General features: G+C 40.4%; 3 protein-coding genes across 5 annotated transcripts in view; 1 reads left to right on the top strand and 2 right to left on the bottom strand.

The window, feature by feature from the left end:
- The window catches only part of tbc1d30 (TBC1 domain family, member 30), a 26,378-nt gene extending 21,424 nt beyond the window's left edge, over positions 1-4,954 (bottom strand). The window contains exons 1-2 of one of the 2 annotated variants that reach the window (XM_051419822.1): positions 4,247-4,954; positions 1,188-1,352 (exon numbers count right to left, since the gene is read on the bottom strand). In XM_051419822.1, coding sequence (XP_051275782.1) covers positions 1,188-1,352; positions 4,247-4,748 — 667 coding nt within the window. In that variant the 5' untranslated portion in view covers positions 4,749-4,954. The remainder of the gene's footprint in view (positions 1-1,187; positions 1,353-4,246) is intronic. The other variant, XM_051419823.1, reaches the window with a different exon arrangement.
- The window catches only part of zgc:194209 (uncharacterized protein LOC570908 homolog), an 80,137-nt gene that overhangs the window by 53,702 nt on the left and 8,935 nt on the right, over positions 1-17,500 (bottom strand). Inside the window, exon 10 of one of the 2 annotated variants that reach the window (XM_051420065.1) lies at positions 17,083-17,500. This exon is cut by the window's right edge and continues 1,222 nt beyond it. The exons of the other annotated variant lie outside the window; for it this stretch is intronic. The gene's annotated coding sequence lies outside the window, so the exon portion shown is untranslated. Of the gene's footprint in view, positions 1-17,082 lie in introns of those variants that run through there. 2 annotated transcript variants of the gene reach the window in all.
- Positions 6,855-17,500, top strand: part of gnsa (glucosamine (N-acetyl)-6-sulfatase a) — an 11,336-nt gene continuing 690 nt past the window's right edge. The window contains exons 1-14 of the mRNA XM_051419983.1: positions 6,855-7,204; positions 8,467-8,526; positions 8,714-8,920; positions 9,823-9,888; positions 10,755-10,853; positions 10,944-11,111; positions 11,235-11,317; positions 11,413-11,531; positions 12,284-12,387; positions 12,992-13,093; positions 13,650-13,760; positions 13,850-13,960; positions 14,053-14,213; positions 14,989-17,500. The exon at positions 14,989-17,500 is cut by the window's right edge and continues 690 nt beyond it. Of these exons, the coding sequence (XP_051275943.1) occupies positions 7,043-7,204; positions 8,467-8,526; positions 8,714-8,920; positions 9,823-9,888; positions 10,755-10,853; positions 10,944-11,111; positions 11,235-11,317; positions 11,413-11,531; positions 12,284-12,387; positions 12,992-13,093; positions 13,650-13,760; positions 13,850-13,960; positions 14,053-14,213; positions 14,989-15,064 (1,629 nt within the window). The 5' untranslated portion in view covers positions 6,855-7,042 and the 3' untranslated portion in view covers positions 15,065-17,500. The remainder of the gene's footprint in view (positions 7,205-8,466; positions 8,527-8,713; positions 8,921-9,822; positions 9,889-10,754; positions 10,854-10,943; positions 11,112-11,234; positions 11,318-11,412; positions 11,532-12,283; positions 12,388-12,991; positions 13,094-13,649; positions 13,761-13,849; positions 13,961-14,052; positions 14,214-14,988) is intronic.

The raw sequence follows: 17,500 nt of genomic DNA, 5'->3' as shown, positions 1-17,500 counted from the left end.
TGTTGGGTTTTTTGCAGCCAGAGGGGGAGACGTACTGCGAGTTGGAGATTTAATTTCACATACAGATCATTCATAGACTGAGGTTTAATCCACAATCTCCTCCCTGGAAAAATGACTCTTGTAGGATAAGTTTCCAAACGTAGCTGTCAGACTGGGGTATGGATATGGAAATGAACATATTCCCCCAGAGTTGAGCACTTTGGGTCGATGTCACGGTCTATTATGTAAATGTGAGAGCCATTTTCATACCACATGTGATAGGACATCTAGGACAGGGTCCTGTAAACCTGGAAAAACAGTGTCTCAAAGCACATTCACCGTTCTTAAAATGTTTACTCTGCAGAAACACATGAAAGCATAAAACTACAATACATAAGAGTTTATTCTGCTTTCTTTACAACTTTTAAAACCTCATTATGTAACTTTTCTACCTTAAAATAACAGAGTTGGAACCGAGTGAACAGGTCCTCATTATGGCTGCTCTTACACTGTGTAACCTTTCAGCACTGTATCACTGACTTTAGTCAAATTGGGTCTTTTCCCTCCGACGTCCTCCGGCTGCTCAGCTCTCTGATTTCCAGAGTTTCCTGATGGACAGTAAAGTCACTGTTGTTAAAGTTGTTAAAGGAGTGCTGGCAGAACAGGAGCTTTGGACCGCCGGGAGGAGGAAGTTTTCAGGCCCAGGATGGGGAGGGATGGACGGAGAGCGTACGAGAGTCGTGATAGAATGAAAGGAAGGCGAGCGGGCTACAGAGATAGATAATGGCAGACGCAATCAGACCTAAGAGGCTGTCGGAGAAGAGTAAATGTGCGACTGGCTTTTGGTGAGAGCTTGGTGAAATAAAAGACAAACACTGGATTTCCAGGGGAAATAAATGTGATCAGACCAAACAAACTTTGACATTTATGAGACTATTTTCCTCGGACAAACAACAAATATAGGTGTTGTAGCTGTAGCAGCGTCCAGAACTAACCAAACCAAAACTACTTCTAGAAACAAGAAGAAAAGCAATGACCACAACTGTATCTTTGACTCATAAAATATCATATGGCTGTGAACCTGATGAAGGTATGAGCTGATAGGTGCACTTAAAGGCTTTTAGAGGTCAGTATTTGTCGTACACACATCCTCTAACAGACCGGGTCTTTTTCAGCATTAAAGCGAAGGAAGAACTGCGTATTCTTACGTCGTTTCTGCGAGACGGCCTGAAGGCAAGCTGTGATGATGTCGTAGTTCTTCTGCAGTTTGTGGCACAGTCGGTCCCGTCTCCTCAGCTGGCGGATGAGCTTGGCCGACTGCAGCCCTGTGCGATATTTCACCTCCTGGATGATTGACTGCAGCTCCTCCGGGGCTGAAAGAGCAGAGCAGACACATTTAATCCGGGTTGCCACAGCCTCGTGTACGTTTCGGACATTCGTCTCCCAGGTTTATCTGTTGTTCTTCACAGGAAGTAAACTAAAAACTGATACAGAATCTCATTTCCCGAATGAACAGGCTACAAAAATGGATGTCAGGCCTTCTCACCCTAACCCTCACCACATTAACTCATCCTGATAATCTGAGAGGCAACTTTTCTCTTTCTCTTCTCTCTGTTTCTGTTATTTATTTCAAGTTTCTATTAAACACAAATCGCCCTTTTTACTTCACAGAGACAAGTTTATTCAGGTTCTGGTTTAATGTGACCGTCTAAATAAAGCCACTTGATATAGTTTTAAAACAACATGTGATGTCTGTTAGGTCAGAATATCGCAGTCAGTTGTCGGTTTTCCGAGCTGCAGGCAAAGAAGAAATGAAAACCAGAACACCGGCCCACATAAACACACACACACACACGCACACACACACACACACACACTTATAGAGAGGCTGAAGATAATCAGATTTTCAACTGAAGGTGACACAGATCTGTGGACCAGACACAGATTACGGAGACATTGTGACCTCTGACCTTTCTGGGACAACTAAAGAAGCAGTGACTCAAACTTTAAAGCAGAGGAGCATGAAAACATGAATAATATAAAACTGCTATAATTAAATATTACATCTCTGGGCTTTGAATCAAGTGAAAATACCAAATATTTGCTCATTAAGGCTTCAGAAAAGAGAAGATATATTACTATATATGAATAAAAATAAGAAGATGAAGGTCCAAAAGGCTGTACATTAATAAATATTCCTGCATTAATCCACACAGTGAACAGGAGTTTCCTTATTTTTTGCTGGATTTGGTCCATTACTTGTGTGTGAGGTTGGTTTTTCCTGTCAGTTGTGTTTTATTTCTATTTAAACTGGAACTGCTGTCTTGGCCAGGTCTCCCTCGGAAAAGAGATTTTAATCTCAAGGGAATTCCTGGTTAAATAAAATAAATAAAATATACCTTCGGATCGCCAAAAATTAACAAATGACAGATTAATAAATAGTAAAAACAGTCTAAGTTGGATTATAACCATATATTAACCACTAGAAATATTTTAATGAACATTTCCACCTTCCTTTGAAGTTAACTATTATTTAATATTCTGGCTTTTCCACCGAGGGGGAGGTCAAAGGTCATGGTCACTGTTAGAGCTGCAGCCCACGCCCTTCCTGTGTGTTTGGATGTGGCTGATCGGCTCCAGCTGTTGAGGCGTGGCCCACCCTAACCTTCCTACTTCCTGTCCGATAAGTAGAAGATCCTGAACGGACACCCGGTGCAGCTCTCCCAGAGAGAGAGAGAGAGAGAGAGAGAGAGAGAGAGAGAGAGAGAGAGAGAGAGAGAACTGAGGCGCTTGTTTACCACCTGGGGACTGGGCCAGGTACGGATTTTAACTGACCGCACACACAGGATTTAAAATCAGGTGGCATTTTAAATGATTTTGGTTTTATTAAGTAGAGTTTAGATGTCTTTCTTTCTACTTTTAGTTTCTTTTAGGATGTAATTTGGAAGTTATTAGAGTCCTCTTTTGCACTGGTGGACAAAAAGTATGACAAAGTGCCATCGAGGGTGCTCTTCCAGTGGATATAACATAATAAAATGCCCTATAAGTTGCTGATTCTAACACTACTCCAACTACACGCTGGAGCCATTTTTATTTTTCCACCACTGCCAGTTTGGTTGTATTTATTTATTTGATCTGAGCTGCATCCACCAACCTTTACCTTTGTACTTTTGCCTCAGTTATTTTTCTTTTTAAGAGGCTGAGTGTTAACAGTCACATCCTGGAGGTGGCAGAAGGGACACAAAGAGCTTCCGTACTTATTAAAACCACACTGCTGACCTAAAGAGGACTCAAACTTCCCCCCATACACCATTAATCCCAGACTTTAGCCGCCCACTGAGGCGTTATCATTATGGTCTTCCTCTTCCTGAGTGCCGGCCCTCTGCAGTGTTTAACATGTGTGGAGGGCAAACACTGAACTCACGGGCCGGGCGGTGTTTACTGTAGGATTCCTCCTTAACAGAGGAAACAATGGCGGCGTGGCACTCACAGCGACATGCCTATCGAGACTCCGAGGAAACACCTTCACACACACACACACACACACACACAGAGGAGGTGTGTGTGTGTGTGTGTGTGTGTGCACTGTGAGGCCTCCTATCTGATTACAGTGAAAGGCACATACTGTTCATTACAGTCTCATCTCAGGGAATGAAACTAATTAATTACGGTGCATTCAAGTCTCGTGTTATTAAATATCTCTAATACTGTCTATGTAATTATAATGTACATCCCTGTAGTCTGGCTACCAACCCAACGATGCACATTAATACGGTTCATTTATCAGTTTAGTGCCTCCTGTGGTTACATGTTATTTTACAGTATACAGCAACAGCAGCTGTTATAATGCTAAAGATCATCAGTTTGGCTCCAACAGGTGGATTTGTGAATGCTGAGATGGGACTAATATAAAATGGTCCTTTGTTCCCATCAATATAATTAACTTACAGCACAAACATATACTAACATGTGCTGGGAGATTTAAAGAAGATGGGTAAAAATCTGCTTCACACAATTAATAATTAATCACAACAATCAGGACTAGAAGAGGTTGTATGGAAGCTTATTTCTGCCAATGTGACAACAACAAATCTGTTTTTTTAATGAGAAACTTTAGCAATATTTTGAATTATTATCTCAAAATGATGATTTACTATTATAAAGTCATTGTCAATTGATCCAGATGTTGTCTCCTGACACCAGATGTTCAGAAACAGGACCTGTGAACGCCCTCTGAACACAAACACCCCCCCCACCATCACCTCACCTTTCTGCGCCAGGTAGTTCATCTGATGCCTCCGGGTGTGTTTCTCCTGGAGCTCCTGGAGGAAGCTGGACCCGGAGTTACTGCGGCCCAGGAAGGCATCCGACCCGGACGCCTCGGTGGAGCTGTCCCAGCTGTCCACATTCGTCCTGCCGCCTCCGCTGTACGTCTCATACAGCTCCACCAGCAGGCAGTCCACTATGGAGCTCCGCGGGGCTTTCACTGCATCCCCCCGGCAGTCGGAGTCGCTGTCCCCGGCCGTGCTGGCCCTTCGGGCGGCGGTAGCGGCGGCAGGCGGAGCCCCGCGCTCCGTGCTCGGGGGGGGTGATGATGTGTCAGTCGGTGACTCGGCGGGGATCGTCCACTGCTGGAAGCCGGAGAAATCCTCCTGATGGGAGGCGGAAGAGTTCACAAAAACACCGCTCTCGTCCTCGGAGCACGCGCCGCGGTCGCATATGTCAACTTCCAAAAGTTCATTCCCGTTTAATTTCACCTCCGACGCCATTTTATTTCTTTAATTCTTATAGTTCTTTTAATTATCGGCACAGACGAGCTGCTCCTGTCCGGATCCTCGGAGCGGGAAAGTTGACATTTTTCCCAAACAAAGATAAAGTTGTGAAGTTTTCTTTGAGTTCCTGGAGCATTCCATTCCTCTCCTCGGGAAGGTGGAGACCCGTCTGACAGCTTGTGCTATCCTTCCTGAACGTTCCCCCCAACCCCCCCTCTGAGACGGAACAATGGGCCGGCCCACTCAACTTCTCAACGGCTGCCAAACTTTCTTCAGGTCGCGCGACAGGTGCTGCAGGTGGCCGGAGGCGGTGGCTCGACCAATCACAGAGCAGCCTAAAGTGTCTCGACCAATCACAGAGCAGCCTAAAGTGTCTCGACCAATCACAGAGCAGCCTAAAGTGTCTGGCCCAATCAGCGTCCTTCGTTTAAAGGCTAGCGAGGTTGTGTAGTAGAAAACAACGGAACATAAAAATAATAAAAACTGTTTTATAGTTTTACTTATTTTAATACTTTATACTTATTTTAATTCTTTATACTCATTTTTACATTTTACACTTTTTTCTTTGTGTTTTCTTTGTATTTCTCAACAAACATTAGAGAGCAAGAGGAGACCAAACAACAAATAAATAAACATATTTAAAGGTAAAACTTAATTTTTGAGTATTTAAAGTAAAAATATGCAAAAAATTTGAAATGCAGTTGACTTTTAATAGTCATTAGTGCCATGAAATCTCTTATTGAAACATTATTATTATTTCTTTCAGCCATTTTTGCTCATTAATAGGTCTGGAATGGAAGAAAGTTGGTTTAAATTTATTTAAGTTGGTATAAGAGAAAGCATTTTTTACATTGCTGTTATATATTGTTGTATACATATTTTTACTTATTTATTTTCTATTTATATATATAAATATCGTTGTTAAACTTTGTAGAATAATGTACATATTTTTACACAATTCTTATTTTCTATTTTCTATATATATTGTTTTTATATATCGTAATGTAATGCACATATTTTAATGTACTTCTTATTATTTCTATTTTGTTATAATTTCTTTGTTTAGCAGGATTAATAATTTCGGGTTTAAAAAGCGCATTTTAAAACTGTTACAAGATGCTTTATAGTATAAATATTAGTTTAATTTAAACAAGAAATAACATTATTAAAAACATTAAAAACTAAAAAAATGAAGAGTAGAGGATCATATTAAGGTATTTTCTATCACAATAAAAATGACAACAACAGAAATGGGTATATATTTCTAATTTACTTCATGTTTTTTTGCACGTTTTGAGGCTACCGTAGTTTCTGCTTTGTGACACAGACGCCATTAAACCCATTAAACTCTGCACACTGGACCTTTAAGTTCAGTGAAAAAAGATGTTTATTTGGAAAAATGTCTGAAGATTTGAAAAGAAAACAAATTGTTGATTTCTAATGTGCCACAATAATGTAATGTTTTAATTCTTAATTTTGGGGCTTTTCCAAGGAAATATTGATATTTGTGAATGTGATTAAATCAGCAAACATTTCCTGCCACCTCTTAAACCTCATTAATATTTCTCTAGAAGGTAACTTTTATTAAAAATTGACTTTTTGTTATATTTGCGGAAACTTTAACGATATCCTGAAAGTACACGAGACGGATAATCTGTGATAATCCGGCTCCTCCTAGTTCATGCTGACGTAAACACGTCACATTTAGTTTCACAGGAAGACACAAGGATTAGATTTTAATATAAAATACAAAGAAATTTAGTTTTATCATAAATTAGAAAATACAATAAAACTGAGGATGTGATCTTAAAGGGTTCAAATGTCATTTTTTAATTTCACCTGGACTTTAAATAAAACTGGTTTGTTTCATACAGAACCCTTAAAAATGTATATATTTAAGAAAATATGACAAAAAGTATTTTATTATAAAAACTACTTCCAGCATCTTTAATTAAAAACAACACAGTGATAAACATTAGACACAAACAGCATGGATGAATGCAGTAATAAAACTGTTTACACCACAATAACAGTTATTTTTACTCCTTAGTCACGCTGTGTGTGTGGGGGGGGGCGAAACGTCACACAAATCAGCTGATTCAGGCTTCCGTAGCCGAGCAGCACGTGACCCGGAAGTAGGGCAGTGTTGTCTCCAACAGAAACAGGGCCGAGTCTGTTCGCGGGTGTTTCTCCGGTGAGGACTCACCGACAACATTTCACGGTCCCACGCGGCGCAGAGCGGAGGCAAGACACCGGACAGCGTCACTAGTTTGCGATTAAAAAGCACAACAATGCGCACGAGCCGCCGTTTCCCGCTCCCCGCGCCGACCTGCCTGCTGATGTGCGTCACTCTGTGGAGCTACCTGAGCGACGGGCTGTTCGCCCAGCCGAACCGCCGGCCGAACATCGTCTTCATCCTCACCGACGACCTGGACGTCGCTATCGGGGGTCTGGTGAGTTTACTGTGTGTTATTGATTATTATAGGAGCTTATTGGAGAGCTGACACTGCAGGTAAACAACACGTAAACAACACGTAAACAACACGTAAACAGCTGGTAAACACGTAAACAGCTGGTACAGCTCATATAAAGGAGAATAATATGTGATTAATAGATGTTTTACAGCTGGTACAGCTCATATAAAGGAGAATAATATGATTAATATATGTTATACTGCTGGTACAGCTCATATAAAGGAGAATAATATGATTAATAGATGTTTTACAGCTGGTACAGCTCATATAAAGGACAATAATATATGATTAATAGATGTTATACTGCTGGTACAGCTCATATAAAGGAGAATAATATGATTAATAGATGTTATACTGCTGGTACAGCTCATATAAAGGAGAATAATATGATTAATAGATGTTTTACTGCTGGTACAGCTCATATAAAGGAGAATAATATGTGATTAATAGATGTTTTACTGCTGGCTGGTTAAGCTGACTGTTCGCATTCCTTCTGGTTGGACACATCATTTAGGCATCTCACAGAGTCAGCAGCCTTATCATTAACCCACAGTGTCCTTCTAACACTGGCTCCCAGGCTTCAGGAACTCCTTTTATATCATTAATAAACTCATATTTTATAGATATTTCATATTATATTCAAACTGTACAATGAACTCAAACAGTGAAAACAGGACGTTTGTGTAAAACCAGAGATTTGGATGAATTTTGAGCCGATTATTTCCCGTTTTTATACAATTCTCTGTCTGTATTATGTATTTTTTATTATTTTTAACAACCATACAGACTCAACAGGCTTCTTGTTTTCTTCTCCTTGACGCTTTGTTGCTCATTGTTTTATTAAAATAAGCGATAAGATGTTCCTTTATTGATCCCACGTAGGGGAAATTCAAATTTGGTACATCAGTTCGGAGGAAATGTAGTTTAAAGAGCAAGAAATAAGGCAAAAAATAAAATATAATGAAAGGAATATAATAAAAATCTAGAATATAAAAAGTATATACACTATATTCAATTAGAAAAATATTAACTTCTCTCCACAGTAGTGAACCAGATGCTCAGATATAGATCCACTGTGTATATTTTAATTTAGTTTTATACACACATTACACTAACACTGATCTTAAAGCCCTCAACTGGAAGCAGGTGTCCATGAATAATATATATTTATTAGATATAACTAAAGTTTAGTTGAGTGTGAAATAAAGATGGTTGATTGCAGCCAATCTTTTTCCTTCCAGAGTCCACTCAGCAAGACGAAAAAACTCATCGGTGATGCAGGAATATCCTTCACAAACGCAGTGAGTATCCTCGCCATCATTACTGCCCCCCTCGCCATCATTACTGCCCCCCTCGCCATCATTACTGCCCCTCTCGCTGTCCTATTATCTCCCATCAGGGATCTTTTAGTGGCTGAAAGAGGAGATTTTACTCCTGATTTTATTTTGGGGTTCACCATTCTCTGTCTCTCATCCTCTTCCCTCTCAGTTTGTGGCGAGCCCGCTGTGCTGCCCCAGCCGAGCCAGCATCCTGACGGGGAAATACCCCCACAACCACCACGTCATCAACAACACGTTGGAGGGAAACTGCAGCAGCAAGGCCTGGCAGAAGAGCGAGGAAGCCCACGCCTTCCCCGCTCTGCTGAAGACCCTCGCCGGGTACCAGACCTTCTTCGCTGGGAAATACCTGAACCAGGTGAGAGACGACCGGACTTCTACTGCTCAGAAATACCTTAAATGAGCAGAATAATGTGATAATACATGAATACTTTCATACGTTTTATCTGAAGAATGAAGGAAGTGAGAATTATTTTCCCTTTAATGGTTTAGTTTTGTTTACATCTGCTAATTGCACATGAATGGAGACGGACTTCCTGTTGTTCATGAACTCGCCCTTAATCCTGTTTATCAGCGTGCACAGAGGCATTAGTCTGCAGTTAGTCAGCAGCTTTACAGGACGCTGGATCCAGACCAGTGCAGTCCAGATGTGGTTTATATTCCAGTTTACTACCAGTTAGCATAAATAAAGTAAATGTATGAAAAGAGAGTCTGTGTGATTTCAGGTGTTTGTTAATAGTGAAAACAGTCATCAGATGTCCTGTCATACAATTTAATGTCACAATGAGGTCCAAATGTAAAAGTTGCGTCTTGTGATAAACAGATGGTGAAATAGGGAACCGGGACGACGAGATAGAAACCCAGAAACATCTTGTTTAACCCCGAGTTCCCTGAACTGTATCACTGAACTCTTCACTTGTGACCCCTTAAAGTTAAGCAACGTCATCTTGTGACCCCTGATCACAGGTCAGCACACATGTCCTGTAGTGTGGGGGCGACTCCACTGGCTGCAGTAAATAAGTCTGATAGTATTGAGTCTTATGGAGAAGTTGATGTATGAGCTCAGTAAACAGTTTCCTGATGAGTTTCTGGTCTCAGTCTCTAGTTTCAGTCTTCTTCCATACAGCATGATGTTCATTTAGTAACTGATGGTCCCATTTAGAGTAAAACAGACCATAAAGCAGGGTATGCTTGTGTGTATGTGTGTGTGTGTGTGTGTGTGTGTGTCATCAAACACATCGGACTGTTTGTGTGTTTCAGTACGGACACTCGGAGGCTGGTGGAGTGGAGCATGTTCCTCCAGGCTGGAGCTACTGGGTTGGACTGGTAAGACTGGAAACTTTTAACCTTTTGGCCACAGAGTTAGTCCGAGGCTCCCTCCTGTCTGGCATCATGGGTCATTTCTGGATCTGTATAATCTGTAATGGTTCCGCATTAAAAGGTCTATAAACACTAGAGCTATGTCCTGTATGTTGTACTTTGTACTTGGGGACAGTTTTAGGATCTTATAGCGGATTAAAGGCTGTGTCGGAGGAAATAAAACAAAAGTCTTGGAGGGAAATTTAACCCTTTTTGCTATAAAAATAATCAAATCAGATGAAAAATATTGAACCTTATTATCATCTGATCCGCTCTCTGCACGTTGTCCATCTGCAGTGTATTGTTTCAGATGTTTAAGAGGAGGATTTAGCTCACTAACATGTCTGTGGGAAGTTTCCATGTGACTGGAGGCTCTGCAGAAGGAGCCAGACAAGCAAATAGGCTAAAATTAGATTTTCTTGAATTTACCGTCCGTCTCTAACCGGTTTACAGAAGTCATTACGCAGAGGTCACATCGGCAGCGCAGACTAGTTTATCTTCTCTGCTGCTGAACAAACACTGATGTGAGAACTGGTCTCATGACCTGACAGCTTATCGCAGCACAGAGGCACTTTATGGTTTCTACAGTCAAACAGCCGCCGTCAGTCAGGACATGTGACCATGTGAAACTTCTGTAATCTGTTAACTTGTTTAAAGAAAATAATGAAGTTCAAGCTGCTTAAAGTGAACTAAAAGCAGAATATTATAAGAGTTTGAAATCATTACTGTAAATCCTTTACTAAGGAAGAACAGTGGAGGTTTTACAGATGATTGAGGTTTATATTCTTTATGTTGGATCAAACTAGTTTTGATGGATGATGTTTGTTTTCCAGGAGAAGAACTCTAAATATTACAACTACACTCTGTCAGTGAACGGAAAGCCTCAGAAACATGGAGCCGACTACAGTAAAGACTACCTGACAGACAAACTGGTGAGACATTCTTTATGTTCTCTATCTTTTAGAGGTTTTAATCTTTTTATCTAACTAGAAGTAACTGCGCTCTGTCTCTTTCTCTCTCAGGCCAACATGTCTCTGGAGTTCCTCCAGTATAAATCCAACTACCAGCCGTTCTTCATGATGGTGTCCACGCCGGCCCCCCACTCCCCGTGGACGGCGGCTCCTCAGTACCAGGACAGCTTCAACAACACCAAGGCTCCCAGAGACCCCAACTTCAACATCCACGGGAAGGTACGGCCTCACACGGGACTTAAACACCTTCAAATGCTTCATTAAAAACAAATGCGTCACAGATGTGATAGTTCAGTGTTTGGCTTAAAGGAGCTGATTGTTGGTTTCTTTCCGTCTCTTCAGGACAAACACTGGTTGATCCGACAGGCTAAAACCCCGATGACCAACTCCTCTGTTCAGTTCCTGGATGATGCTTTCAGGAAACGGTCAGTCGTTGCTTCCCCTCACCTTCCAGTTGTTTGTGACGATCTATCTGTTACTGTGAACCTTTATGAGGTGTGTTTGTGGTCCCGGCCTGCAGGTGGAGAACTCTGCTGTCAGTGGACGACCTGGTGGAGAAAATAGTGAAGAGCCTGGAGGTCAGAGGTGAACTGGACAATACGTACGTCTTCTTTACCTCCGACAACGGCTACCACACAGGTGAGGAACTGCACACACACACACACACACACACACACACACACACACACACACACACACACACACACACACACACACAGCTGCTGTCAAGGAAAGGATCTGAATGAAGTTTGGAGAAAAGTTAGGAAGGAAGGAAGCATCCAGACGTTCTTCTGTCTCCACTCACAGACTTTATGAGAGATATCCAGCAGACATTTTTAACTCTATCCGCACTGTAAGTCTCAATTTCTGCAGACTTTGAGGGAATTACCCACAGTTCATAGTGATGTGACGGTAAACCTGGGGCTACCAGAGGAAAACCTAAAGAGTTAAATAAACAGTAAACAAACATGGAAGAAAAAATAAGTATACATGGAAGTGTGTGATTTTCTATATACACAGAATATTGAATACACACATGGTTTATAGCATTATACTAAAATAAATATAATTATATAAATATTGTCTTGAATTAGGGATGAAATGACAAAGATTACAGCAGGAGGTAAAATATAACTGCACATAAATTAGTGTAATTTAAAGGAAATATAGGACATATAGAGAGACAGATAATTACACAGTACAGCTTTAATATAATCTTCACAATGTTTATTATAATAAAATATATAATAAACTTTATTTATAGTAAATCTATAGTTAGCACTATAGTTACAAAGTGCTTCACATGGTTGAACCAGAAATAAAACATTTAAAGACAAATAATAGAGTAATAAAAATAAAGAGATGTGATTGGTTCGTTGTGTCTCTTTCAGGTCAGTTCTCTCTTCCTCTGGATAAAAGGCAACTCTACGAGTTCGACATCAGAGTTCCTCTCATGGTCCGAGGACCGAATATTAAACCCAACCAGACCAGCCAGGTACGCACGCACGCACGCACGCACGCACGCACGCACGCACGCACGCACGCACGCACGCACGCACGCCCACACACACACACACACACACACACACACACACACACACACACACACACACACACACACTGTATACCAAAATATCTTATTATGTTTTTATGTTTTAACAGATTATTTTTCCTCCTGGTGAAATTATGTTAGTTTGTAAAACTGCAGTTTTCATATAATTGTTAAATATGTATTTGTATGTTTGATTTGCCGCTGACATTATAAAATAGACGAGCGCTGATGTATTGAATTAACATTATTAATCTCCTTCAATACATACAACATAATTTAAAGATCCCTGCAGACATTAAGACATGTACAAATACTCTGCTTGGAACAATAATGTGTGTTTCTCTGCAAACAAAAGTATAATTTCCACATTAAAACCCTTAAAAAATAATTTACTCGTCATCAAAAACTCCAGAATCTATGAAAATGCAGGTTTAGTTTATTTCTAAACTCCATTCTCAGTGTCTGACTGTTGGATACTGGACCAGGTACAGAGATACATAATGAACATTAAAGAGGCAGAACTTTAATGACTCCATGTTGGTTTCAGATGCTGGTGGCGAACGTCGACCTCGGTCCGACCATGTTGGACATCGCCGGCATCAACGTCAACAAGACGCAGATGGACGGGATGTCCTTCCTGCCCGTGATGGTGAGGTCACTGATTGAACACAGACTTAATGTCATCATGAGGTCAGAAAGTATGGAGGACTGAAAACGCCAAAATCAATCAATATTTATTTTATTAGATTTTGGTTAACTTTAAATTCATATAATATTCATTATATATTATGCTCACACTGTACTTAATTATATTTTATATTCTACGTTATATTGCTGTACTAACTGCACATTGTGTTTTACTATATTATATCCTATATTATATTATACTGTACGTTATTATGTTGATATAGTTACACAATGTACTACATCATATTTCTATATTCATACATTAACTACACTATCATAAATCATATTATATACTTTAATTGCTTTTTATTTTATATACTTACACATATATTTGTACATTTTAGTCTGTTTATCTGTATTTATTTCTGTTCTTATGCTGAATTTCCCCTCAATAAAGGCTCATCTTCACTTATTTTAATCTAATGTTATTCAATCAAGTAGTTGTAAACTGTGCGATCAATAAATGTTCTTCAGAAAAATATAATTTCTATGCACAAATCCGTTATATGTTTCACCAGGAGGGGAAGATGAACAGCAGCAGCTGGAGAACAGACATCCTGGTGGAGTACGAAGGAGAAGGAAGCAACGTGTCGGACCCCGCCTGCCCTCTGCTGGGACCAGGAGTGTCGGTAGGAAACTTTAATATCAGCTGTCGGGGAGGAGGAAGGTCTCTGCAGCAGGAAAAACACACAACTCTCTTTCATCCATCTTTCTCCAGGAGTGTTTCCCAGACTGTGTGTGTGAGGACTCTTACAACAACACCTACGCCTGCGTGCGCACCGTCGCCCCCTCTGCCAACCTGCAGTACTGCGAGTTCGACGATAACGAGGTGTTTTATCTCCTGCCGCTCCGGGGCAAACTCGGCTCACGTAAACTCTCGCACATTGAACTAATTACGTAATAATGTTATGTCCCGTGTAGGTGTTTGTCGAAGTGTACAACGTGACATCGGACCCCTACCAGCTGACCAACATCGCAAAGACCATCGACCAGGAAGTTCTGGAGAAGATGAACCATCGGCTGATGATGCTGCAGTCCTGCTCCGGACAGTCGTGTCGGACGCCCGGCGTTTACGATCCGAGGTCTGTTCAGCACTGAAATGTCTCCAGATTAAAAAACACAGTAGCAGGTTTGATTGTCACACATTTTATGTCAACACATCTAAAACGTGTAGCAAGAAGATATTGATAAACTGTACAACTGGGAAAATAGCTTCTTCTTCTTCCACTTGTGAAGACGTGAGAGCTCTGAGCTTTAAGATTTTCTGTGTGATTAGCAGACTTTATACTGTAAACTGCAGACAAAAGTCCAACTGTAGTAAGCACAGGTAAGGAAATCTTCAGGCTATAAAAATAATGAAAAAACTGAAAGAAAATGCACAAATGAAGCACTAAATTATTATTAAGTTTTCCATTAAATAAGGACTGATGTAGTGTCACGTTCTTTCCTCCAAGTCATCAATTAAATCCTGATAACAGACACCTCGTCGGGCATTATCCCTCACGTAAAAACACACTTCAAATTCACCAAAACTGCCTCGGTTTGTCTTCCTGCCAACAATCACCAACTCTTGTATCGTCTCAGTAAATCTGAAACGGTCAGGTGTGAAAATATTCTTACAGCGGTTTCCCTCGCTGTCTTTAAACTAAATGATGTTGACTTCTAAAGTACGAAGTGCTCCTGTCCCAAGGGAGATGATCTGTCCACAGTCTCCATAAAACTAAACAGAAAGTTCATTAAAGTTTTATTTCCATTTAGATTTTTGTGGATGTTTTGATGCTTTTTTTGCCATTTCAAACCACATTTCCACAAACTGTATACAAACACACCAACATCGGCTCCTCTGTGTGTTTCCAGGTATAAATTTGACCCTCGACAGATGTTCAGCAGCCACAGCTGGCGGCTCAGCAGACTCCGACAGAAGATGAAATAGGACGAAGGAGGACGGATGGAGGGAGGAGACGGAGGAAGAAGGGCTGTATTGTATTTTGTATTCGGCCTTTCCTGCTGTTGTTGCCTTGTTTTCGGGCCTCCTGAGCCAGTCTCTGTGTAGATGGATGCAGAAGGGATCACGCGGGGTCATATTATGGGTTGGTTGCCGTAGAGACGGGAGGCCTCTCTGGTTGCAGAACCCACCTTTAGTCAGTAGGTGTGCAGGGAAAGCCAAATTATTCAAGATGGATTCACACTCACAACCTTTCATTCAGTGATTGTCTGCACGCTCACAATCCCCGAGCCCGATTCTCTCGGAGAATATCATTATAGCAATAATCAAAGCTTTCTCATTTACTCGTCTGAACTGGTTTTTTGGTGCATTTGGTCTGTTTCTATGTTCGTTGCACTAAAATTGTGGATATATAAGTTTATAACGTCGCTGTAAACTGATTCCCATCCAAACGAGGCAAAAAAATGTAACCAAATTTACAGAAAATCTGCAGAAAAAATGCTGATGTGTCCTATTAGTGTAATGTGAATATCAGGAGTTTAATCATCGTTAAACTTGTTTTAATCGAGGTGGAAATGTAGTCACATTACAAACAGCAGTTAACTTCAACAGGTTATTACAAAATCAATCGAAAACTTTAAGTAAAACATTCGTGATCGAGTAGCTTTAGTAATTTTAAGTTACACTTAATTTGTAGTTTTTAATTTGTACTCGTTACTGTAATTAGTTAGTCTCACTAAAAATTAACAGCAAAAACTGCTTAATCAAAGAATCCTAATATATTATTATTACCATTATTGTTCACGTTATTCATTATTTTAGAAATTAATCAAGTAAAATTACAAAAAATTTAGTGATTCATTTGTCACCATCGATACCAGATTGATGGTAAATAAATCCAGCATATCAGAGTTCCCGTGTGTCCTGGAAATAATCTGTAATCTGAGTAAACGGGTGCGTATTTAGTTTGAAACTGGACCTTTGTTAGGAAGAGCTGCCCGATGTGGTAGCCGAGCAAGTCGGTGGCCTTTTCAGAGTTGAGACGTTGACGAAAACTGTCGGCAGTTCGCCACGAACGCGAGCTAATGACGCTTTATCATGAACCTGCATCCTTAAAAAGACGAGTTACAGTCAGTGAGTGTTTGTGAGCGAGGGCTGTCCTTTATAATCGAGAGAACCTCCTGGAAGATGATTTCTTAAAGAGCGCAGCAGCACAGGGAACATCGAGGGATCCTCTGTGTTCTCGTACACAATATGATGACGACTGACTGCACCAAAAAACCTGACAGCCAGTTTATCTTCTGCTCTATGAAACAGAGCGAATATCAGTAGGAGGAGAACTGGGAGAAACAGCGCCACCTACAGCCGGTAGAGGCCCAGTGTCGACATGAAGTAACTTAAAGGTTGATGTTAGAAATGTACAGTAAGGTGTCCCGAGCATTTAGCATCAGCTGGTTTTGGTTAATCTTGAGGTTATTTATATGCCTAATTCAGAGAAAGCTCAATGTCACTGTTGCAAATGTTCAGACGTAATATTTCTGAAGTTCTGCTGGTGGTTTATTTTCTGCTGCGCAGCGTTGTGTCACTGACCTCCATCCATGTTTGTCGCTGTGATTCTGTTTTAAGCACATAAATAATCCCACAATCTGCAAACCGGGAGCTGAAATATGGCCACAGCGTCTGGTTTAAACGTCTTTTTTGTGCTTTGAATGGATTCAACATCTTCAGTAACTCCCAAACCTCTCCTACATTGTCCAGATCAGCCAATCAGCTGCTGAAATATTGATTATGCTAGCATTAGGTTAGTGCTGGGGACACACACTGTACATTTCTAACATAAAACTTTAGCGTTCAAGTTGGCGACAAACAGACGAACAGAAAGTAAAACCTTCATTAAACATCTGTGATCAATATTTTCTCCCACAGTCGGCAGTATTCTGGAAAAATGACTGAATGAATTCACTGAAACTGAACTTTGACGCACAGAATCAGACTTTTACAACGTATGCGACTCATCAGAAAACAGTTTAATAAAACAACTTTTGACTGAAAACAGAATCGGGAACATTGTAAGTGTTACATTCACACATTATTCAGTGTCTCGACTGAGCGATAAAGCACCTTTTTCATTCACAGATCTCATATTAATCATCACTTTTCATCTTTTCTTCTTATGTTTTGTAAATTGTTTGTCATCTTATTGATTCCCTATTTGGATTTTAATCCGTCACGTGTTGCACATTTCATACCGAGTTCATTTAAAAACATGAATTTGTACGTTGGAGTATTTGACTGATAATTTCATGTTTGAGGGATTTGACTGAGCCACTGGTTCCTAATGAGAAGAAGTCATTTCAGAAAGACGGAAGATAAATCTTGCCAAAAAAAAAGAAATCAAGTTTTATATCAGTTGTTTTTAGTTTT

Source organism: Dicentrarchus labrax, unplaced genomic scaffold (genome assembly GCF_905237075.1).
Source record: "Dicentrarchus labrax unplaced genomic scaffold, dlabrax2021, whole genome shotgun sequence".
Taxonomy (NCBI): domain Eukaryota; kingdom Metazoa; phylum Chordata; class Actinopteri; family Moronidae; genus Dicentrarchus; species Dicentrarchus labrax.
The sequence above is the reverse complement of the archived record's forward strand: the minus strand, read 5'-3'. Positions and strand labels throughout refer to the sequence as shown.